Genomic DNA, 25,720 nt, shown 5'->3' on the forward strand with positions numbered 1-25,720 from the left:
GGCAGCGCTTCGGGCGGCTCGCTTTCCTGGGTGTCGGTGTACGAGCTCGGAGAGGGATTTGGAAGCGCCGATATACTCCGCTTCTGAAGTTTTCTGCCTATAAATGACAGGTCTGAAAAGGCACCGGGGCGGGGGCCTCTCTTTTTTGCCGTGTCGGAGCAGCAGGGCACCCGGGGCACGGGGGGGCTCGGGACCTGGAAACGGGCTGGCTTCTAGGGAAGGGGAAGCTTTTCCGGGGCGATGTTTTGCGGAGCTTTCCTGGGGAAGCTGGTTAATAGAGTTTCCAATTGATTTCATAGCACAGTGAAAGCAGGGCTCGGCCGGCTGAGGCTACAGCGAACGTGATCCTTTGATCTCGGTCATACTCTGCTTCCAAGGAAGCATGCACTGAAACCTGCAGTTTTAGCTTAGTAGAGTCGGGATCCCATACTCGGTATCTGAACTAATTAGGCATCCTGCTAGTTAAAACCTATTTTGAAAATTACCCTTTGATTCGAGGAATTTGCATACAATCAGGAGGTGTCATTCCCACTCTTAAGATTTAAGTTGCTGAAGCATATTGCCACTTGAAGCACGGAAATAATAAATGGAGCGTTCGCACCTATGACACTTCTTGTCTGTAAAAATGAGCCCACTGTATTCACAAGTCTCTTTCACATCACCACCCACCACCTTCCCCCCAACACTTCTAATTCAACAATACTGTCACCTTTTATGCAAACATCAGAGATCTGAAAATCATGCCTGAAATGACAAAATAGTTTGAATTTTGAAGTGAAAATTGTCTTGGCACCAATACTTACGGGGAGTATGAGAAATAGCGCTCACAAGCAAAAAAGTGGGCATAGATCTACCTTGAAGGATTCCCACACCTCCAGGTCCTCTGGGTTGCTCTCGGCAGAAGGAACCTCTCCGCTCTCACATCCGACATCCCTGTTTGGTTAAAAAGATGCCATTCTTTAAGGGGGGCATGAAGATGCTTGCAGTTTATTGTTGCAATCTAAGCAAATAGATATAAATAGCAATAATCAGAAAAAATATTTGGCTCTGAAAGAAAATAGGTGTGGATTTTTAGAAGATATGTTATTCATTAGAAATTAATTTCTGCCAGCATTGCCTTAACTGTGGAGCTACTGATCCCTCTGTATTTGCCGTGAATGGCATTTATCATCAGGATAGCTTGGTATGTTAGGTAGATATTTGCTAAAATAATAAAAAAAAAAACACCAAAAACCAGACCACTACGCTCATTCTGAAAATTGCGTTTTGAAGCCATATATATCCATTTCCCAGATTTTACCCTTGCATTGTTATTTCAAAATTTCAGCTTTAAAAAAACAGCAGGAGGAAGAAAATATTTTGGTTGGTTTAGGATTATTTATATTAGCTTCTTTGTAGGATCACATGGTCACGATGATTAATACTTCTCATGTCCAAAATTTTCTCTGCAACATTGCTCCTGCTTTCAGAAATGGTAGTTTGGGACAGAAATTTCAGAGTGGTTACAGTTTTGATCATGAACATTTAGAGACTCTAAATGATGAGAAACAACCGTGACTATTTATCAGTGATACCACTGACACAGAAGTATTACTGACTGCATGTGACCTTAAAAAAAGAATATATGGATAAAGAAGATAAAGTAGCCTACAATGGGATTTAGGTATCATCTAGTAAAGTACTTAGAAATAAAAATGCTCTTTGCAAAATACCTAGAAGAGTTCACAATGCAAGAGTTCTGGAAAAAAAGGTTGAAGTTTTCCAAGTTAGTAAACTATTTTGCATATTTAAGCCCCAAGCCACAATGTATATTTGCATGACATTCTTATTAATTTTCAGCATCTCAGTACAGGTTATACCCCTTCTTCTTGGTGCAGAGCATTCCTGAAAGGGGCGGTGAGTCCCCAAACTCGCAGGGGCAGAAGTGAATACCCCCGCCTGTGCTGTGTACATATCAGAACTCTGGCACCAGAGAAACTTAGGGATTAATCCTGCTAGCAGTCACAGGAAAACTTTATCTACAATTTATAGTGTACAAACTTAAAAGTAGTTTTCTTGAATTACATCAATTTAGTAAGTGTGTATTGGAGAACTGCGGTGAATCAGTGTTTGCTTTGTTCTTCATGAACATATTTCAGTATGACTGAAATACGTTAGGGTTTTATTGCGTGACTAGGAAAATGGGTTATTTGTAAAATTTCTTAAAAAGAAATCCCTAAAGAGAACAGTAAGTGGCGACAGTGAGCATGGGTAATAGGAACAAAATTGTTTCATTTTACAGTCTCTTGTTGTCTGGATGAAATTTGTAGATATGTGAAACTGTATTTTCCCCTAGTACTTAACAGTATTGCCCTGTTCAAATTGTTGATATCAATTAATCAATCTTCATTTTGCTGAAGATGATTGGATCTTTAGAAACATTGAAGTTGCTTTATTATTTGAATATAAATAAATCTGCTTTCTCATTTCAGTAGATATAAGCAATCAGACATATTTTAAATATCTATTTTGGCAAAGAGAGGTTGAAGATTTTGCTTCAAATAATTTATTGGTTTTCTGAAGATACTTTTATTACTTCAAAGTGATAAGGAAAGTAAGTTATATTTGCCTGATTTTAATAAGTGCTTTTACTGTTACATGCAGAAATCTGTGGACTGTTACAGCAATCAGTTGATGACAGTTTCTCTGCTACTCCATAGTGCCTATATAGATGCTTGCTATTAACATACAGTTCATATTAAATACATATAACTATATATAAATACATAAATATTATAAACTTCCATATGGTCCCATTACATCGAGCTGTGCCATCAGCTCTATATAGGTTCAGAACTTTCCAATGATTCTCATCACTGCTTCAAACAGAAAATTGTTTGAGTTGCAAAGTTTGCTATTTCAAGAAATCATGTGGTGATATAAGACAATTATTACAAGCCCTGGTTGAAACTGATGCCTTAACTGCAGTTAGGAATTTGTCTTGAAAATGAAATCCCATGAATTGGAACATACAGTCAAAACTCTGATTTTAAATTCTCTTGGCTCTTCTGAAAGCGGGGAAGTTAGCCCTTTGCTAGTTTGACTTCAGGTCTTGTTATTGCTTAGATTAGTTAAGACATTGGTAATTTTTTACTCTGAGCTCTCTAAGTTTTGATTGTGAAGGTGCCTTTCGTGTCTTTTTTAGCAGAGACAAATGAATGCACTGACGAGGGATATGTATAAAGCCACATCCTACACACAGGTGGTTCCATTGAAGACAGGATGATAATACCTTTATATAGCATCTGAGTGTGTCCTGACATAGGTGGTGTTAGCCAGTCTTATCTCAAAGTGTAAACAGGGTTGCGTTTAGCACTTCACATGGTAAGGATGCTCCCTTTTCCATCCATTATTTCAGTTGCATACTGCTTGCTCTCCTCTGGGCAGCACCTCTGCATACTTCCTAAGTTCCAACACAGGATTGCTTTTACTGGATCTTAACGTTAATGTTTTTTGGCCATTGAAAACATTTCTGTTGTACGAACAGAAACAATTGTGATGAGATCATGAACAAGCTTTGTTTTAACAGCCCTTTTTAATACAGAAGGGCTATGTTCCTCATGGTTTCTGGCCCTCCAGAAACCGGTTGTTTTAAAACTACAAAACCAACTATGTTTAAAAACGCTAACTAATACTAGTTTTGGCATTATTAATAATCTTAAGTATGAAGTCCTATGTATACATGTAGGAATGTAAAATGAAGATCTTATTCTAAGAGAAGATACTACTGATATCACCACCACTTTAATGTCTCCATTGTACAAGCACAGTATAAAACTAACCTGTACAGTTAGAACTTCACCAGCTTCCCCACAGATTGCCTGAGTGAGATTTCCTTGTCTTACACTATTGAATAAGTTTGAGTTTTCTTGAGTTATACAGTTTTTCAACTTAGTTTATTTCCATTGACATGCATCATCCAGAACATTGTATTAATTTGAAAAACACTGGATTCTCATAAAGTACAAATGTTTGATGCCCAATTTACATATTTTCTTATGATACATAAAGCAAAATTCTTACCTGCAGTTAGTTTTGATGACTAGAAAATTATTATTCCTATAAATAATGATTGCAGAAATGGGTCTTACCAACGTTTTTGTTTGGACCTATTGCTGTAGGCTGCTTTGCAGGAATTACATGGATTTTTATGCATGTTGATGTACATGTGAAAGAAAAAACACGTTATGTGCATTCGTAATTTAGTGCTACTGAACATGAGGGTGGATAACTCATAACAGATGAAGAATTATGATTGCTTTAATTACAAAGTTATTGCCATATGTGATAACAGAAAGGTATAACTTTGCATTCTTAGCACATTCCAGGTGTATTATTTCTTTTTTACCTGAAATGTTGTTTCCCTTAAGAAAACTGTAATTGAGGAAATGTTAATGTGGAAAAATAATGAAAAGCCAGAATAATGCTTAGCTAATGATGGGCCATTTTGGCCAGCCCCAAAATACCATATGGTGTCCCTACTTGGATATGTTGCATGAAGATCTTTTTATAAAGACAATTTTATATAATCTGGGTGGAATTTATTCCTTAGCTAAAGGAAAACACAGATGTTCAAGTGTATGAAATTGCAAGGGAGGTGTTGCGGAGATGTGGAGACAAATAACTCCAGGACTTTTTTTATGCTAAGTGTTAGTTCTGGTTACCTAACTTTGTACCTATTTATGGTTTTACGTGACGCACATCACTGTAGCATTTAGGAGCTACAAACCAAGCTACACTTGCGGAAAAAAAAAGTTCAATAGTTTTAGAGATGAAGTTGACTATCTCAGAGTTTGGGAGAGCAACATGGTTCAAGTGCCTGGGTTTGGTATGGGCCTTGATTTGAAATATTTCTTATTTCAGGAGGCCCAGAGGTCAGAGAGACCTACAGTTCATTAGGTTGGAAAGAAGCCTGCCATTTTCAGTATTTCTGCCTCTATGTGAAGTTTTCTCTCTTTCCTCTTGTGCCACAGAACAACTCTGCTGTTGGTGTGGTTGAGCAGAAAGCAAGATCTGACTCTCCTTGAGACTGTATGACCAAGTCTCATCTAGCCTTTAACTTCTTTTGCAAGGCAGGGCCAGTAGATCTCCAGCAGAACTAGTATGAGATGATTTGCTGCTGAGCAGATCCTCAAGCCTTTAATCCTGTTAGAGGAAATGATCGTTTGGGGCTAGGATGGAGGATCAATTGAATCATAGAATCATTATGATTGGAAGAGACCTGAAAAATCATCAAGTCCAACTGTATACCCGATGCCACCATGCCCATTAAACCCACTAACCCATGTCTTGAAGTTTAACCATGAATTGAAGTTTATTCTGCCGGACAGATAAACTTGAGAAACAATTGATAAGCTGTATGAAAAGAACGGCTCTTCACGTCCCCCTGTTCTTTTGTGGGTTCTTTGCTTATGCAGCCTGTGGACTGAGCTAAGGATCTGCTTTAAATGTACCAAAAATGTAAGTGGAAACATTGAGAACTTCTCTTTAATTTTCAATAAAAATTTTCATTCATGTGCTCAAAAGGTAGCATATGCATTTGGGAAACAAGACTAAGATCAAGAGGTATGGGGTTTGGGTTTTGGGGTTTTTTTTAGTAAAACAGCAAGCTCTTTAGTTTGTTGTGATATTTAGAAATAAGCAAAATTACCTGAAACCGAGTCACCTTCCTGCTAAGTAGCATCTGGAATTATAATCTCCAAAAGTTTGGATTAGATATTTGCCCTATCTACTTAAAAAACAGCACTTAAAATTTTTAACCGCATGACCAGTCTTTTTTAATTTTTAAAAAATATTAAAATTCTATTTTTCTATCATTTTTGTATATGTGTCTATAGTGTGTATCCACATACATGCAAACATATATACAAATTATATAAAATAGTATATACTGTATAAAATGGTATAAAAGGATGTATAAAACCCAAGCCACGCTGTCATAGACTATTTTCAAACTTGCTGTTAGGACCCCTTGTGAGAACTGAGTGTTTATGTTCAAAGGGCATCGCGCAAGGTTGTAATTCTAGCATTACTGAAGATCAGCCTAGGTTTTGTTAAATGCTATTGTAAAAGTAAAAACTTTACAGAGGAGTTCAGATTTTATCCACAAGTAAACTTGTAAACATTCAGTGTTGTATGTACCTGCAGCTTAGGTTCTATGATTATTTTTCTTAGCATTGAAGAAATAATACTAAAAGAGAGCAGAACCTACAATTTCTTTTCTTCCTAACTTCGAAAGTATTGGTTTATTTCTTCAGCTGTATTTGCACGCTAGACTGGTTTCATATCTTGTAGTTTATGTATATACACATACATATATATGCATACATCTTTTTATTAAACTCAAAATACAGAGCAGTCAAGATGTGCATAAAACATTGGACTGGAGCGGGCCTCGTTCTTGTGCAAAGCGGCCATCCTTTCAATGACAGACAAAGAGGAGCTTGGGGCCTCTGTACACTTGACACAGTTTCCAAGTACAGCGAGACACATTGAAGCACTTGTGCAAATTCCATGTGATATTAATTTCTCAAATAATGTGTTGGATGATGGACAGCGGCATTATTGAATCGAGTCCTTCTTGTGAATCGTTCCCTCAGCAAGGTATGAGACCCAGCTTGCAACGAGAGGCAGCACCGTGCGGGCAGGTTTACAGTGCCGGCCACCATCGACACAGGGGAGCTTCTCTCCTGCCTGATGCAGGGCAGCGGGCTGACCTCTCAGCTCAGCATCAGTCTGCTGTGCGGCAAACTAAGGAGGGCTTCCGAGGCTGTGTTTCAAGGAGGCCACGTGTGATCTGTGGTGGGTTTTGTGTAACTGTGTAAGAACAATGTAGTACAAAGGGTACATCACTTGGCATCCTAACTCTAAGCTTATGCAGCAGAATAACTCCGTTTGAGAAATTTACATACGTGACTGTGGGCATACGCATGTGTCCACAGATGTGTAAACATACAAGAGAAAATCCTACATTAGACTTTAAGTTTTGTTTGGGGAATTTTAAAATATTTATTATGGAAAGAAAACTTTAGATCAAGGAGTTACTGAACTTCTAATTCAAGATATAGAGGCAGTGCATGAGTGGCAATTTTTTTCATCTGAAACAAATGAAATTTCTTTGCATTTTCATCTGCTGAAAGAGTATTTTGTGATAAGATATCCTTTCAGGCTGCAGTAATACTATGTTAGTTATATTTAGCTACCAGTAATTTAAGGTTTTAATATATTGAAGGTGGTAGATATAAATATAATGTACATAGATAGTCGCGTGTATGGAATACAGAGAAATCTGGTGCTTTTTAATATAGGCTGTTCAAGACAACCGCTTTATCCCCTTACTGGAATTTTAATTAAAGAAGGATAATAATAGATGGAATTAGAGAACCCAACTGAATCATGGTTGTGCCAGTGCAACTCTAAAGTAACTCCACTGGCCTGATGCTACTCTTATTAATTTATGTTTTGTATCAGAGAGTGGCTTTTATTTACAAAATCTTTAGTCAGAAAGGGAGTAGGGCTAAATCACAGGTAGCTGAAAACAAGGAGCGTAGCAAGGTAAGGAGGAGGGAGCCCCGAGTCAGTGCAGAGTACCGTGTGCGTGCTGCTCTGTTGGGCAAGGAGGAGATGTACCACATGCAACTCTTGTAAGCCACCCCACCACCACCAGAATTACATGCCTGCCTCTATTTGTGACCTGGCCTTAAACTCCCTCTGTAAGCATTTGCTATTGCCCATTGTTGGAGACAAGACGCTGTGCTGGACAGAGCTTATACCTCAGCAGCTAAAGTCATTCTTGTACAGAATCTGGATCTAGAGAAAAAAAGTCACCTTTACAGACTAGATTTATCAGGCTGTTCAAAATACACTTGATGCCAGAACCTGGAAGGGCTAGCAAATGGCACAACTTCCACACCAGACTTAATGCGGTCATGCTGTTGCTAAGCATCAGTCATTGGGACTGATCAAATAGCTAAACAGATCAGATTTCAAATTGTCAGAGCCTGACAGATATTCTTGTACAACCTGCTCCTAGCGTTTGCTTGAGGTGGCACAGCTGCAGTCTTCAGTATAGTAACATGCCTCTATGGTATGATTAAACACTCGAAAATGTTTATTAATAGAGTTTAGTTCACCCTACTAGCAATTGAGTACCTTCGCAGTCTCACCTCTGCTTTATAAATCTCGAGCTTTGTCCTCCAGCTGCCTGTTACCTGAATCAGGTCTTGAGACATGTAGTTATTATAGTGTATGTATGACACATAGCAATGTTTTTTGTAAAATTATTATTTAGAGTCTCTAATTAGTAATCTTTTACAAAACAAGAAGATGAAATGAGAATTAATGAGGAAGAGCCCTATCTGGACAGCTTTAGTTTCAGAGAGCTCCCCAACTGTAGTGTTCGCTATTGGCGGGCATTCTGAGGCTTAGACCCTTTGATGTGTCTGTATTATTAAAGAGCATTTGCATTTCTTACAAGCTACAGCACTTCATAAAAGTACAAAATAGACATTCAGAAGCATATAGAAGTTCAAAGTTAAAAATCATTGGCAAACTAAATGGCTTGTGCAAACCCTCCAAACCCCCCCTTTTAGCATAGTGGTTTCAATATATATTATCTGTTAGTTAGTTGTTTATTTGTGTTGTACAAGACAGATGCCTGACCATGCAATGTAAGAGGAAGTGACTGGCACTTCAGAGTGTATGTAGCAGAAGCCCTGACACTGCCTGAGCTTACAGTCAATGTTTATTCACAAGTGCTCTCACCGACTGGATTTTCTTAGATTAAGATTACTTTTAAATGATTGAGAACCATGGAATAACCATGTGGGTTTAATAGTTTTAGATGAGAGGAGTTATCCATATTTGCAGAGTTATGCACATCAGCTATTATATGTTAGATAAACGAGAAACAAATGCAGTAAAATTGGACTTGGTGAGTTAGACCAAAGGAGCCCAGTACTCCTCCTCTGACCCTGACAGTTTCAGATGCATGATGAAAGAAGAGATCACAACAGGGACAAAATGATAAAGATTATATCTTTGTGTTTAATAATCTATGAGGTCCTTTGCTTCTAAGAATTTATCTAGTTGCTTTACTAATTAGTCAATAGTCTTGGTAGTTGTAACAGCCTTTCCAAGTCTTGCGATAGATTATTGCCAAGTGAAATGCCTAGTTCTGCTAACTTCAGTGGGAATTTTGTATGAACAAGACTCTGCATATTCAACCAAAGAAGACATCTCAAAAACCAAAAGTGGAAACACCTGTAGAGTAGGGGTATCTAAAAGCAGATCTCCCTAAAAGAATAACTTTATCGAAAACCATCATTGTAATGATCCACTTTTGTCTCTCTGTATATAGAAAGAGAGGTTAACTGTGAAGACCTAGTTACCTGAATGTCCTTATTTCCATGGGATTATTAAAATGGAACCATACTAAGAAATAAATAAGGAAATGACAGTGTTCAATAATCTCGGGAGCCTAAGATATGGAGTCTAATCTAAAGGAGTCCAGTGTGTCATGCAGGACTCTAATCTAAGGGTTACTTTATTAGCAAGAATTTTCCACACCTAACTATGCCAGCATAATACATCTAGAATCTTGCTTTACTGTCATACTCAAACATAACGTAAATCATGTATGACTACTTTATTAATGATTTTCTTAAAATGAAGGACTTAGTCTTTTTATTTTTTTGTACCTACTGTTGTTTACTAAGGGGCCTATAAATGCTAGAAAAAGAGATCCGAGGAAAAATATTTTCTTTCTTGATAATAGTCCGGGTGGCTGGATTCATAGTTTGTACTGTTCTGCCAAGACAAAGTTATTTGTTCTGAAGAAAATGCCTATTTTTCTCCTTCATTTTCCACCCTATAATATTTCTAATAGCTCAGATACTGAGAGCAGTGAGTAGTAAGTGTTGATCCTCTTTTTAGGAGTGGTTACTGGAAAATACTAGGAAAATGATAAAATCATATTATTATTTGATAATGGTCTTGATTTACTTAATATATTTATTGGGTTGCATTTAAATGTGATGAAGAATTATGCAATGCTCTTGAAGCAAGTTATTGAAGCATTCCTGTTTATGTGATCCCTAATGTGGTCTATCAAGACACTAGCAAAGTTTGTATGATTATTTACTTTGAAATGCAAGTCATTTACAACATGGGATTATAAAGAATTCAGCAATCTGTGGTGAGCAAAATGGGTGCCATTGAGTTAGATGACATGCCATTTAAACCAGGTATATGTGGCCGTAACAGAGGTACAGGGGACCTTAGGTAGTTATTTCATTAGTCAGTTATTTATTGTTGTGCAAATCACAGACCAGGAGGCTGGAAGGGACCTCTTGAGGCCTTCGGATCTGTCCTCCTGTCTGAAGCAGAATCAAACATGCCTGTGCCATTCCTGACAGAAGATTGTCTAGCTTTTCATGAGCTGTCTCCAAACCAGTTAAGAAAATACACAGGAAAACAGACTGTACAGCATACTGCTGCACTGTGTCTTCCATGGCATTACCAGTAGTGCTTACAGCAACATACACAGACACAAAAAAAGCTCATTAGTCAATAAAATGACCAAAGGTAAAAAATTCCCTGAAAATTTCCTTGCTTAGAATGAGTTTCAGTAACTTTCACCAGGTATGTCATTGTTCATACATTTCTCAAATCCCATTTCTGCCTCTTCATCCTTTTACCATGTCAGGAATCTGATCTATGCATCCATGCAAGAGATAGATAATATAAAGCAATAAACTCTCATAAAGTTCATTTTACCGTGGATGTATGTCCTGCAGTGGCCTGCTTGTTTCAGGTGAAGCTTTCCTGCAAATGAGGCATTTATGAAGCGTCTAATGGCTCATGTTACAGCTTTTCCTTTGGTGGTTTACTTATGAATGGGAGGAGGAGACTCATTTACAGGATTTCTCTTATTTACCTGGTGATTTATTCTCATGTAGGACATTCATTATATTCGAGGTTAATATAATTCAGTCAGATTTGTTTAATGTCAGTCAATGAGTTAAAAATATTTTTCAAAAGGGGAAGAGAAGACATATAGAAGACACAGATCATCATTTATTCCTCCTTTCTTTAGAAAACAGAGCTAAAAATGCAAATGATGTCCTCAAACTCTACCTGTTTTAATTATAGATGTTCTTTTTATACTTCCTATAATCAACCATGTATAATACTATATAATTCTACTGAGCAATTCCATTGCTGGTGTATTGTTCCAGTGTTAATACCACAGTCAGCTCCTCACAGTCATTATGTAAATTCAAAATTGTTTCAAATAAAAGAAATGAGATCTCCAGTTGTCGATTCAGTTATGTTTAACCCTACATAGGTGTGGAGGGTAAAAGATGGCTTGCACATGTTTTTATCTATTCTGTGGCCAAAGGACAAATACTTTCACAGGCACTGAGAAAGACTGATAAGTGTCTGGCAGTGCAAGAAATGGAACTGAAGTCAAGTCCACCCTTTCAGCCATCTTCCACACTGCCATTGACAGTATAGGATCATGTAAGGCCTCTATTCTCCTTTAAAGGCAATTGTAACTCATTGGGTATCATTGTTGTGAAAATAAGAGCAAAGAGTTGGGGAAGACGGCTAAAGTGATTTGAAAGTACTAATTTGGAAGACAGTCTGTAGTTCAGTCACTGATTGATTAAATTGGTATGCCAGTTCTGGAAGTTCTTCGAATATTATTTTCTATATCACACTTGTGAAAGGTATTTGTGAGAAATTGAACTTAGTTGTTTCAACTACATCTGCTTCTCAAATGGGGCAAGTGACTAGAACATGTCTTGTCCTTTTCCAATTACTAACTCCTCAAGATTGTTAAACTGCAAATTTACTATTACCTTAATATATATATAATCAATCAAATGTGGTTAGCAAGCAGAAGAAATTAATAAAATCTGGAACAGGAAAACAATGTCTAGTGAAGTCAAAGCATCAGAAAAATATTTGACTCATAAAAACAGATACGTTATAGAATTTATTAAAAATGGCCTTTTCAACTGGATTATATAATCTTCACTAAAAATAGTGCTTAGATGAATCATTAGAATTGGAAGGGGTAAGGGAGAACGGAGGTAAGATAAATCACACTTCCTTTACATGTCAGTCACTGTCTTCCTCTCAGACATTACATAATCTATCAAAATGAGCCAGTTTTGTGAATTATTTGGTCATGTTCAATGACTTTTACCACAGACCCCACCTGGAGTTCTCAGTTTTAAAAACTGTTGTACCACAGTGCTTGTAAGTGGGTGGTTATAGCTAGGTAGAAGTTCTCTGTCAGTATGTGAGATAGTCCTGTAAAGAAATCAGTTGAGATTCTCTTTCTTAGGCAAGGCGTGGTTGAGTTTCTGGCATCCTTCCCTCATGTAGTCCTGTTGTTCTGGGCTTAGTGCCCTCTTGCAGCTGCTCTCCTTTGCTGGGATTGTCATTTAGTTTCTGCGTCTTTGATGACTGTTTCTACAGCAGCCAAAAACTATTCTGACTGTGCAGTGACGTTATTTAATAGTCCTCTCTATTTAGCATCAAGAAAAAAAGTCTGTTGCAAAGAAAACTCCTACTTTATTGATGCAGACTTACTGCACTGATAGCAAGCAGCACCTCGCACTTCTTCTGTCGGTGTCTCTGCACACCCACAAGTGTCAGGTTCAAGACTTTTACATCTTCTGGTGTAAAAGTCTTCACACCTTTCACTTGAAGCCAATACAGTAGGCTACATTCATCAGTCTTGCTTTTCCAGCTGGAAAAACTGACTTCAGCAGTTTTGTAGTGACCCAAACCATGGCCGTGTTCCACCAAACTTAAGGAAGAATACGACCTGGATTAGAACTTTGTGACTTGTGAACTTAAATAGAACGTTTAGAGAAGGGAAGGGCAACTTTACTGGAGAGCCAACAGTGCTTGCAGAGTTCTTCCACAGCTTTGCAGTGCTGCCAGATGTGAAGTCACGTAGGAGTGTTTATTGGAATTTCTTCAGAACGAGGTGTATTAATGGGCCTGCGCTGGCCTGTACTGTGAAATACATGTGTGCTTTTCCGAGCCTTGCATTCCTGTGGTTTTTTATGGCTCACCTTTGCTTTATGCCTGCTTAAAGCCTACAACATTTGCTTCCAGCATTTGAATGTGCAGTTCAGTTAGGAGGCAAAATGTCTGTGACATCCCATTGCTTTATTGATTGCCACTGCCTCATTACTTTAAGTGCTTTAGTAACACACCCTGATTGTTTTCTCTTTGGTCTAGTGATGTCAGGAAAAAAACAGTAAAGCTACAGTGGTACACACAATGTAATTGTTAAAAAACATTTTTCTGGTGTTGTACAGGGTTTTTTTTCTGCTGTCTAGGTAATTCCATAATTTTTTAAGTGTGAGTTGACACCTCTAGATGAATTAGTAGGATTTTTGCATGTATCTTTGTTACTGCGCTGCTCCTTTTTGTCTTCTGTTATGCATTTTTGCACAGCTCACTCAGAAGTCCTCTTTTAGATTTCACAAAAAAAATTTCTTTCACATTAATTTTGATTATAGTTGCAAATTCTTGTCCTTTCAGGCTTTGCTGTTTTCCAGTGCTTAGTTGTAATAAGCTTTGGTGTTCTGCAGAGATAATTTTCAGACTTAATTTTGGTGTCTCTAAATGTGCTGTGTCTTCAGTTTGTCCTGTCACATCATTTAATTGTACGAAAATAATTGTTTGTAAATTGTCATGTTTTCAAGAGCTTTTCCTAGTTTGCATTATTAAATGAAAGAATTAGATTTTGTTGAATTCTTCCACTTGTGCAGTTTGCAGAATACAAAATTCTCCGCCTGTAGAGATTCTGCCTTCAACCTATGGTGCCGCTAAGGTTCCCACTGCCCATTGGCATTTGCAGGCAGATGCATGGGCATTTGCAGTGTTTGCCACAAATCATAGTGAAGGGACGCAAGGACATCTAGGCACCCAAACTGCAATCTAGGGACCATTTGAAGGATTGGGAAAGGATTCCAGGTCAATCTAACTCTTCTTTTTTCTTGAAGTTAAACATCTACATGTGAGGGTGCTGTGGCCCCAAGGGGTAATGTGAGGTTAGTTATTAGGATACATTATGAGATAAAATTCTGCTTCAGAGTCTTCACCCATACCTTACCCACTAGATTTAATGAGTATGTAGTGTTTGTTTATTTATTAATTTATTTATGGGTTGAACTATTTCATCCAAAGTCTTTGGAAGTCAGTAAGGTATCAAAAGCTACAGGGTTTCAGTATGTGCCACAAATGTAGAACTTCATTTAAAATCCACTGAGATTAACAGATCTTTCCATTAACTTCACCAGCCTTTGGAACAGACTTCAAATTTGTTTCACGTAAGCATACTGTACACATAGTAAAACTTAGAACTCTCAGAATCCAACATTTGTTTTAAATTGGGACCACAATCATGTGTGAATAATGAAAATTTGGATCTTGATATTTGGATATAGGAACTGCTTTTACTTTCTGTCGTGTCAGTTCCACACTGATATTTCCCCCAAATTCTGTATTTTAACATAAGTCTTGACCCCTTTGATTTTATTAGTTGCCTCATTTTTTTATGTATATAAGTTGACAACTGGGCGCCATTGTTAAGCCGATAGGTGGCACTGGTTGACCATATTAAGAATCAAGACGCAGGGTATTTTATAAGTAAGATGTCACTGTGAAATGTGGCCAACTATTAAACATTATAGTAAAGAAAAAAAAATACATAAAATACATATTCTATATGTGTTGTTTTAAATTTGTCATCTTACAGAACTGACAATAGGGAACATTTCAGAGAAACAGGTTTTAAAACTACACCTCATTTTAAATTGGATATTGTTTTGATTTGGGGCTAAAAAAGAAGAGCTAATTTCTGCAACTAGCAGTTTCAGGCTTAGAATTATGCCCTACATTTTGAATCCTGCCTCAGATAGTTAGGTCTTTTGTTTTGAAAACGAGTTTGTTTAAATGTTCTGGTGTAGACCACAAATTTGTAGTCGCATCATGTCATTTCTTCACAATTGAGGGACACATTTCAGGATTACTTACTATTTTAATGATATTTTTCATTATTTCTTCTGATTTTCATGCCAAGCAGCCATTCCTTTGGGCTCAAATGTTTAGCCCACTGTTGTTGTTTGGTTTTTTTTAAGAAGGTTGAGGAGAGGGAGATGCCACCGATATTGTTCTACAATAGCCTGGTGGCCAGAGCACTAAGCTGTGCATTGAAGGACTGTGATCTCAATGCTCCTTCCTGCAGCGGAGGGGCACAGACTTTCAGCACATCTCCTGAGAGGGCTCCTGCCATCAGATGGGTTGAGGACAGGCAGCTGTGTACATGACAGTGGTGTTGCAGTATTTGTCTAGTTGGAATTTATTTGGAGAGTTACAGTCAGTTACGGGTTTTAGTTCACTTAATGAATGGCCTTCAGTCTGTCCAGTTTCTCATTTGCCTTCTTAGAGAACCAGTAGAGAACTGAAGGTTGGCAGTGTTTTTTGGGGAGGGGACACTGGAAGAAGTGACCCAGACCAATCTGTTCCCATTCCTAGTCTATCTAAAAGAGTCTTGGGAAGCTTTGAGTGCTTATTCTAATGCTCTCTACTCGCAAAAACGCCAATGGAAGGAAATGACAGCAGAGTCTATGGAGTCAATTTTCTGGGAAGGCAAGGGTACTAGGTGGCTCAAGTCATTTTTCCCTCTTGTAGCAGCTACATGATTCAAACTCATTGCTTGTGAAGGGCTCCTAGAGTTTCAGATGAAAGGCACTATAGAAATGCAAATGACTTATCATTATGGTATTATTTTCAGAGACAAGGTTTCCATAATATTTAGAGACATTTGTTTCCTACTGGTATTCAAAGCTTTTAGTAGCAGGGGTAATATATGATGCTATTGTGTGTTATTAATTAAAAAGGCAGTTTAAAAGGCATAATTCAGGTGAATAGTCATATGTGACAAGAACATACTAGCATTAAGAGGCTTTGCAGTCACTTCCTTACTTGGTATTGCTGCTAAGCAATTTTTAACCTTATTTGCATCATATCCTTAGATAATTCAAGTGCAGAAATTCTCACTGCCATTAATAGACAATGGTTATAAAATACCCGCATTTTTTAATATTGCAATGGATTAAAAAAAATCCTATGGCAAGATTCTATCCTGCCCATCCATCAAATCTAAGTATTTGGAATACTTAGAGGAAGCAAATAGCTGGGTATCTTAGTGGATGTGCATTCAGGACTAGATCAGAAGAAGTTCTGTGCTCATCCAGGGCTTCCATAGTTGCACAAGAGACTTCAGCATTATGTGTTAATAAACATATCTGTGTGCATTTGTGCAGGCGACTAAGCTAGCAGAGAAGTAGGCTGTGAAAAAGGTAAAGTCAAGACCTGTGGTGAGGTTCACTCCTGACCAACTGCAAAGTGCAGGAACACCAAGAACAGGGGTGTGGTACAGAAGCTGTTTGTACTGTGCGTACAAGGAGCTGGTCTTTCCTGGGTGACGGGCTGGAGATGAAACCTGCAGGCTGCCCTGTTACCCCATATGACATTTGTTTCTGCGGTGCCTTGAACAGCTGCAAGGGTAGCTTTTTTCTTCTTCTTCTGCCTTGGTTCTTCCACGTTCAGCTGCCTGCCTCAGTCTGTTATGTCAGTCAATTTTCCTGCCGGCTCCTGTGAGCTGGGAAATGCAACGTTCCTCTGTCAGCCAAACAGTGCCAGTGCAAACACTCTCCCTGCTTAGGACTTTCCCCTGCTTGATGTCCTCAGTTTGCATCCTGCATGGGTAAGGTTACTCACAGGTTACATTTCTGTGAACAGACTGTCAGCCAGAACCTGTTGCTCCTTTGGGGGTGGTTGAGTGGGGCTCACTGTCTCCACCTTGGCACCCCCTCCGCAGCACACCGTGGGGCTGAGCAGCCTGCTTATTCAGCTGCATCAAGCCTTGGTGGAGTAAGAGTCGTCGTGTGGCTGCAGCCCACGTGCGTGAAACAGCCGTTCCCATCACTGTGGCTGAACTCAGACCAGTACAACCACCACAAAAAAGAGAAACTGTTTGGTCTTAGGGCAGAATAACTGGTGCTGGAAAATGGGCAGTTTCCATCGGGCTGCCATGTTAAGTCTTTCTGTTCACTTGCATATACATTTTGAAATTTTCTTCAACTAGGCTATTTTCCATGACTCACTTATTTTATCCCAGAGATTAATGTTTGGCAACTGTTTGTAAATACAGATCATCTGTTTACTAACACAAGAATGTAAAATGTACTTTCCCTATTAAAAATAAAATAAGCGACTTGAATAGCAGAACAGCTTGTGTTTGAAGGTCAGACTTTGGCATGGAAATAGTTCATGCTGAGAAGCAGCACCTTGGAGTACTCTAATGAAAACTGACAATGATTTGACTGAGCTACAAGCCTTCAGAAATCACACCTTGCACAAACAAGTGGTGTTGAAGCAGCTTGTTATTGGGCAGAAAGGCCATAAAGGCTTATGTGGCTAATTCAGTTCAGTCCTCAGCATTACACTGGGGACGCACGGGGAGAGGGAGGGCTGCGATGGCATTTCCCAGCCAGTTCAAAGTGTAGGGGTGGGCAGGGTGATGTGGTTCTGGACTGGCTTAGGAGGCAACCATCTGCAAGAGTTAGCACTTATATGGAAGATGTGCGACTGTCTTGCTCAAGACAGTGTCGGGTTTTGGTTTCATTTAAATACTGGAGACAAGTTTAGGGTTGGGGGGTTTTTTAAGTCCTATCTTATGTTTTTGCAGATGTAGTTTCATTCCCACAGTTTGTTACAGACTATCATTTGGATTTCAGCGTATCAGAAATAACGTTAAGAGGTGTATAAAGCTCATCTCACAGCTACTGTTTCATTTTGGCTGCTAGAAGAATGTCATTTAGTTAATCTGTTCATCTGCAGCAGCAGCCTGGAAGGTGGAATTTGCCTGTGTGACATTTTTGTTGTTAGTATCTGCCAGCTTCACAGATTTGCTGTCACTGTAAATCAGGTTAGATTTTATTTAATTAAACCAGCTTATCTGCCATCCATACTAATTACTGTAGTTCATCTTAACTACATGCACTTCTGTTTCCTTAAAGTTTCACAACTTATTACAAATACAGGAATTCTTAAAATTCATTAATATAAGCACCAGACTGAAATTCCAATTAGATTTGGAGGTACGAATAAACGTGCAGGATGGATATGCCGAGTGTCTTCTCTAGAACACAGTTCTAGTTGAAGGAATGTTTTATCTCTTTCATTTATAAGGTATTAGAAATGTAGCAGTACTCTTGCAGTGTGATGTTCTTTCTGAACAAGACACTACCAGTTACACTGCAGGGAACAGCACCATGTTCTAAAACTAGAGCCAGTGAGTTCTGCAGTGTAAATCCTATGGGCATAAATGGAAAGCAGCAGAATATGGTTTTATCTGTTGTATACCTCAGAAAATATATTTCCCATTTATCGTTTAATCATGTTTACTCTTAACTTCTGCCTTTTTCCAGGAGGGTTTTTTTTTTCCTGCAACTTAGCCTATTTTAGTTCCCTAGTAAGACTGTTCTGTCTGCTGTCACATTGATCATTTCAGTAACTGCAAATGGTAGCTGTGAATTGTTGCATCCATAATAACAAAGCTGTAGTCATGATTAATTTCCATTTAGAGAGGCAAGAATCATTTTGTTTTAGCTTAGTAACTGAGTAGTAAGTTGTTTTTCAACAGAGTTTATTCTACTCAGTTGTGAAGATATGATGCTCTGTGTTTTTGTAGACTTGCATGCCAAAATTAACCCGTGTTAAGGCAAAGAATATAGAATATATAGTCTTCTGTCACTAACTGATTTAAGGGCCTCAGTTACTGTGAAGGTAAAAAAAAAAAAAAAAAAAAAAAGTGAAGTATTTCAAATGAAGCAAGGTATGGAGGTGGCTTTTATCACAAGGCACAGCAACACCCTGCAGTACAATGACTCCAAGCTAGCACTGAGAAAAGTTGCTTTGGAGCCAAAATAATACCTCTGCATCACCACAGTGCAACCCTCTGGCTAATTAGCCTTGTTAGCAGTGTACTACATTCTGCAAGAAAATGTTGTCTTAGGCACTAAAGTATGAGAGAAAATTAATGACTGTGGATCCTAAGGAAGGAGCAACTCATCCGTCCCTCTATTCCTTATGTATTAACTCAGGCAGCCCTCGACTGAGAGCATTGGCTTTTGCACCCCATTCCTAAATATTTGTAGGATGTGTCTGTATTCATCCAGATCTGGAGTACATTTCTGAGGTGAATCCCTTGATCACTATCTAATATACTTTGACTCACATCATAGGGCAGTCTTGATGTGCATGAACTGGGTTCCTTTTGGGTGAAAAACAGGAAAGTAACTCCAGGATCTCACCTAATACACTCCAAATGTTTGTGGGGGTTGAGCCCAATCCAAAGGAAAATCCTCTGACATACACATGGCATGGACACTGGGTCCTTAGCACCAGCTATTTCACTCTGCACTTTTGCTCCCACTGACCCACACAGTAGCAGAAGTCTTCCCAGGCACTGTTCAAGGGGCTTGGATGACTAAGGCAAACCTGCAGGTTCTTCTGAGAGACAGGATCACTGCTGGTTGCAAGGGGAACTCAGGAGGTCATTTGGGCTAACCTCTTGAAGTGCTGCCAACAGTAACTCCATCAACCGTGAACTTGTCTAGTCAAGTCTTGGAGAGCTCCAAGGATGGAGGAGCTTCTCCTAATGTGCAACCTGAATTTCCCAATCTGTAATATGTTGTCATTGCCTTTGTTGTACTGTCTGACACAGCCACAAAGAGCTTGGGTCCATCATCTTTGTAAGTGGCTTAGAAGTAGTTGTAGGTTGTGGTTAGGTCCCCCTTACACTCTTCGCCAGACTAAACAAGCCCAGATCCCTCAATCTCCCCTTGTAGGCCTTGTGCTCTTGGCCTCTGGCCATCTCAGTAGCCTCTCCAGTTTTCTCCCCGCTCTCCTGATTTGGAGTGCCCAGAGCTGGGCACAGTGCTCTTGGTGCAATCTCTTCAGTGCCAGGGAGAGGAGGGTAATAACTTCCCAAAAAGGAAGCAAGGAGAGAGGGAGTGAGATCATACTAATTTGAATGTAGCCCAGAGCAAGGTCTGTCTTATTTACAGTGTTTGAATTGGATATATAAAAGCTGTGCACTTCAGATTTAGGATCTCACCTTGAGTGGCATGCCCACAGTCAAATAGAAAGCTTGTGATGGAGAAAGGACTTGACTAATGCTTCTGGACCGTTGTCTTCAGAACACATTAGCATAGTTAGTATATTTTAGAACATGAAATCATAAATACATAATATTGTTGCACTTAGAGAGGATGTTTTGTGAAAACTACTACGCCTTTTACTTTTTTCCCCATCAAAAGTTTGTGAAGGAAGAACTGTGGTAACTCAGATAAATTGGATTAAGGTCATGGCTGTACTTTTGAGCCTTTGTGGCATAGCCTTTTTACTTTGATGAAGATTTCACAATAAATAATTCGCTGGAGGTGTTCTGTTTTGCTTTCTGTTTATAAAAATAAATGGTAATTGTACCACTCATTTGTGTAATATTTCAAAGGTATATTTAAATATTAAGAAGGATATTACAAATTTGGTGTAATTAATTAAATTATGGATTTTACACTTTCCTAGTATTGTCAAAATAAAAAATATTATAAATCTGTAACCATGATTCTATGAGCAGACCTCTGACTTAGATGTATCAGCTGTGACTCTGATAAACAAAACATTGTTAGATTTGCATACATATCTCTGGTTTACAACAATATGGGGATTGTTAAATCAGTTTTAACCTATTGTTTTGTTTCAGTGCAGTTATACCAATATTGCTTTAACTACAGTAGATGTTAGGTTAGCACTTATTTTTCATCACATAGTGCTCAGAGCTAGTGGTTTACAACAGTTGTGTTTAATTCTGAAAATAACTTAGCAACAGTGTCATCCCTCTGTGCCTTAACTCAGTCGACACTGGTCACAATCTAGACCTAGCAAAATCCATCACATATCTTAGTCTTATTGGAAAAGACAATAAAATTTATTATCTATACAAGATTTCATTACTAACCAAATTTACTTCACATTTGACAGTATGTTTCTTGAGTGATATGTTTTATGTAAATGTGTTCAGATTAACTTGGACAGACAGAACTTAATTATAATTTTGGTGTCATTGCCATATTGTGCTTCTTTATCAAAACACATGTCATTTTGCATGGTAAGAATAACATGATGTCAGAACTGTGCATTTAGTATGATAGCAGGAATCACCTGAACTAAAAGATACCATAAATAATGCTATTAGCAGCTTTCTTGCTTTTAAGATACTACCAGATTAAATATGGTGAAGAAAGTGATAGTGTTTGACACAATATCATTAATTCATGTTATTAATTCATTTCTAAGTATAGAGATCTCTCTCATCTTTGGTAATCTCTTTTTTCCACAGTGCTTCTAATTCATAAAATTCAGTTTCCTGAAAATTAAATAGAAGTCAAACTGATAAAGAAATTCTGACTGCTGAATTACAAAATTAAATCAGCTGCATTCTATTGAAATATGCTGCAGTATTCAGATGTGTATGAAGCCTAATGTTGCACATACAAACACATTTATGTGTTTATACAACATACAGTTTGGAGATTAAATCCCAGCACTCAGTTTTCATTGGGGGGGGGAGGAGGGGTGGGTAGGTGGGGTGGGTGTGCATGTGTGTGTTAAGGGCTTTTTTATGTGATAAATCTGTATCTCTGACTAAAAGACCAGAGTTCATATAAACATTGTTAATAACATCTTTTTCCCCAATACAGACACAATAGCAGAAAGGAGCGCCCTAAGAGAACATGTGTATCCTAAGCTGAGAGAATTCTGCAGGGAAAACTATGGGCTGGAGTTTCAGGTAGGTTTTTAGTGTGTTTAATCTTGCATTACTTTTTCTTGAACTTAACTCTATTTAGAACACATAACATTTTTAAGTGTCATTAGTGAAACACAGACACAATAGCAGAAAGGAGCGCCCTAAGAGAACATGTGTATCCTAAGCTGAGAGAATTCTGCAGGGAAAACTATGGGCTGGAGTTTCAGGTAGATTTTTGGTGTGTTTAATCTTGCGTTACTTTTTCTTGACCTTAACTCTATTTAGAACACATAACATTTTTAAGTGTCATTAGTAAAACAGAAAATTGCAAAAATGTATTTCATATGTTAATTGTATTGAATTGATGTACTTAAATTATTTTACAGGCAGATTTGAGGTAAATTCTGAATAGATAAAAAAAAAGTTTTACGATGCAACATTGCAGTGGTGGTAAAAGCAATATGGCAACAAACTGACAACTTTCACATTAAAAACTCAATGAAATGACCTCTATTTTAGATATTCAAAGTATTTAAAAAGAAATAATGTTACATCTGAATTACTGTGTGTACTTCTGGGAATCATCCTTAAGTTAATGCAAACTATTTTTAATTTCATGTAATCATCACTGAAGTAGCAACATCTGTATATTCACATAATTGTTATATCTACTCTAACTACGGGTTTGTCATCCACTGTAATGTGGAATTTAAGCAGGTGAATATTGAAACTGATTACCAAAATGAGCCGAATGTGGACATTTCTATTGTGATTATATACTATCGCATTTGCTTCTTTTAATGTCAATTGGAAAATTCCCATTGCTTTAGTCAGTTCACGTTTTACTTTGTGCTATGGAAGACATAGACCCAGCCACATCTTTGGTAAGAGCCAATTGGTAATACAGTTGCATTTGACTTAAAACACATGAGTTTGGCATCACAGTTAAAGTCACTGGCACTTTAAAGTCAGATATATCCTAATTCACAGTCCAGTAAAGTCATCCAGTAAAGTCCCATATACGTCAGCAAGCCTGGCACTGGCTCTCTGCTTAGAGAAATAAATATAGCATGCAATGTTGTAAAAATGTTGTTCAGTTTTTCAAAACTTGTGGTTCTACATCCTCAAGCCTTCCTCACATACTAGTATTAACCTCCCATCTTAGTGACCTCAAAAACTCAGGTCTCCAGTGTAGCTTACTTGGAAACAACTAATGCCTTTTATGCAACATCCTGTTCCTCCCAGTGTATTATTCTTGATGCACATGCAGCTGGTTTTTAATCAAAATAACAAGTTCTTAAATTAGGATATTTGGTTTTAATTCCCTGAGTCACAGTGGAGTTGCTGAATCTGCATGGTGGTAAATTCCAGAGTGATTTTTGATTATGGCTATAAAAGAATTTCATCTGAAGGTCCTAGCTCATCAGCTGATTGGGAAGTCCCAGCTGTAGTGGTACATGCAAGTAATAGCAAAAGATGTTTAAATAATAAAGCATTTTTCTCCTGTTACTACCATGTGATATTAATGGAAAATATAAACTTACTTTCTCAGTCATCTCTGAGGAGACATCTCAGTGACAGGAGGGAAATGTCTCTTCCAAGTAGATCATAATCCACTGAATTCTTGGTGAGAGGAAACATGTCTTTCTTCAAATGGATTGTAATGTAGTCTCTAGGGGAGGAATAATTAAGTTTACTCTAGTTGATATTCATAGAAGCAAACTGTTTTATTATATAGTTTCAACACCAGGAGCATCCTTATGTGATATGAGGTCTGAAAGACAGCTCCACTGACACATTTCTGAAAACAGCTAGAAAGCTATCACATTTATGTGGAAGCAAAGTAGGAAAACTTGTACAAAAAATTACAGGGAAGTAGGGATGGGAAAGCAGTGAAGTATTTTGGAGGAGGGTCAGAGGTAGACTTTATCAAAAAAATTTTTTTTGCCTTTTCCATTCCTGATACACTGAGTTTCTTAGGTTAGCATGCAAAATCAAGACTACAGTTTTTAGTGCAGTGGTGTCAAGGAAGTATTATGTGCTTTTCAGATACAGGGATAAATTTATATTTCCCTGTACAGAGCAGAACATGTAACTTTTTATCCTGATACGTAATCTTCTACTGACCAAACAAGAACTACCACGTGTATGACTACCACAAATGTGCTATAATATAGGGTGTCCTGAAGACACCCTCTTCCTGATAAATCAGGACCCATATGAAGTGCATTTAAGTACATTGAATGCTCCAGCTTCTACTGAGTCATCTGGCTACACTGGTAAGTGTTTCAGTTGTTGCAAAGCCTGAGATCTGTCAGGCGTCCTCAAGTTGGTGGGAGCTGTTAGGGAACATAACCACCATGTGTGTGGAAGCAGAACTGAATATATTCAGTCACTCTATGAATTTGTTTGCTTGATGGACTTCCTTTTCCATTGAAACAGAAAATACTTGTGCAAAACAAGTATTGATGAAGACAGAAAGCAAGTAAGCTGAGAAAGACTTCCAGAGTGCATAGTGTTTTGTACCTGAAATACGGTATTTTTTTAGGAGAGGACAGAGAGGTTAAAGAAAGTAGTTGTAATAGAAAATTTTAGAAAATAGAAAATAGAAAATTAATTAGCAGCATACTCTTTACTTCTTGGGAACAATTAACTGTTTCAAATAATTTTCACCATGTGATATATGCTAGAAGGAAAGTGGAGTTTTGCATGAATGAAATTTTTTAGTGTTTTTTTTAAGCACTTGGAAGCAATAAAGATAAAATTATTTCATTCCCTTAGAAGAATCTGTGAAACTGTAAGATTGGTAGGACAAAAAGCTAAAATAAGCAAAAGGAAACACTGAATTATGAATGAAAAGTCTCTGTTAGGTGACTAGTGTGGAACTGAACTAGTCCAGTGTCAGTCCACTATGTGTAAGTAGCTCTCGCACAGAGCACTGGTTGTCATCTCACCTTGGCAGCCTTACTGAAAGTTAGAGTGGGTGTTTGTCACATAGTTTTTCCAAGTATAAGTAAAAATATACTTCAACATCAAATACAGTTGTCTTCTTGTTCCATTTCTTTAATTTTATTTATTTTAGTTAGCATAAAGAATAATCGATAAGCCCCTTATTTTGAAATTCTTGGTGTCTTCAGAGGTTTGATGGCTAAAATATTTCCTCTTGCAGGACAAAATTATAGCACGTTAAGGTACTATGCACCAAAAATTGTATTACCCCATAAAAATAATCTATAACATTATAACACACAGAAGGCAGCCACTGAACCCCTACAACATCTGCTATTGCAGGGAATTTCCTCTTCACATCTACAGAATGAACATGATTTCTGAACAGTTAATTAAACTAGAAATTGCTTTTATGTTTCAGGTGAACTTGAGCAGCACAATAAATTCATTCAACCAGTAATTCAGATATTTTTGACTGTATGCTAAGATGCTCTAATTTTATGACTAGAATACTCAAGCTTTATCATACCTAATTCAAGTAATGCTGAATACAATGTGAAGTTCAATAACGAAGTCATACTGATAAATAACAGAAGGGGGAGAGGAAGAAGGGAACACTTTCTTCCTAATTAGACTAAAAGAAAAAGAGAAGAAAGTGCAAATGAGGGAAATAGGAAAGCTGTTTGAGATGCAGTTTTATAAAGCAGAAGCTGCTTGTTCCAAGAAAAATTTGGAAGAGAGTTTCTGTAAAAACTGAAAGTATTAAGTGTATTTTCTTGGCAGTATAAGCTAAAATGCATTCTATATAATGGGCTATTTCAC

The 25,720-nt window shown here is 37.8% G+C and overlaps 1 protein-coding gene across 1 annotated transcript in view; it reads left to right on the top strand.

Annotated features, from left to right (window-relative positions):
* Window positions 1-6,587: 6,587 nt before the first annotated feature.
* NWD2 (NACHT and WD repeat domain containing 2) overlaps window positions 6,588-25,720 on the top strand; it is a 49,373-nt gene continuing 30,240 nt past the window's right edge. The window contains exons 1-2 of the mRNA XM_009697550.1: window positions 6,588-6,840; window positions 21,903-21,991. Of these exons, the coding sequence (XP_009695852.1) occupies window positions 6,588-6,840; window positions 21,903-21,991 (342 nt within the window). The remainder of the gene's footprint in view (window positions 6,841-21,902; window positions 21,992-25,720) is intronic.

Source organism: Cariama cristata, unplaced genomic scaffold (assembly GCF_000690535.1).
Source record: "Cariama cristata isolate BGI_N322 unplaced genomic scaffold, ASM69053v1 scaffold26963, whole genome shotgun sequence".
In the NCBI taxonomy this organism is placed as follows: domain Eukaryota; kingdom Metazoa; phylum Chordata; class Aves; order Cariamiformes; family Cariamidae; genus Cariama; species Cariama cristata.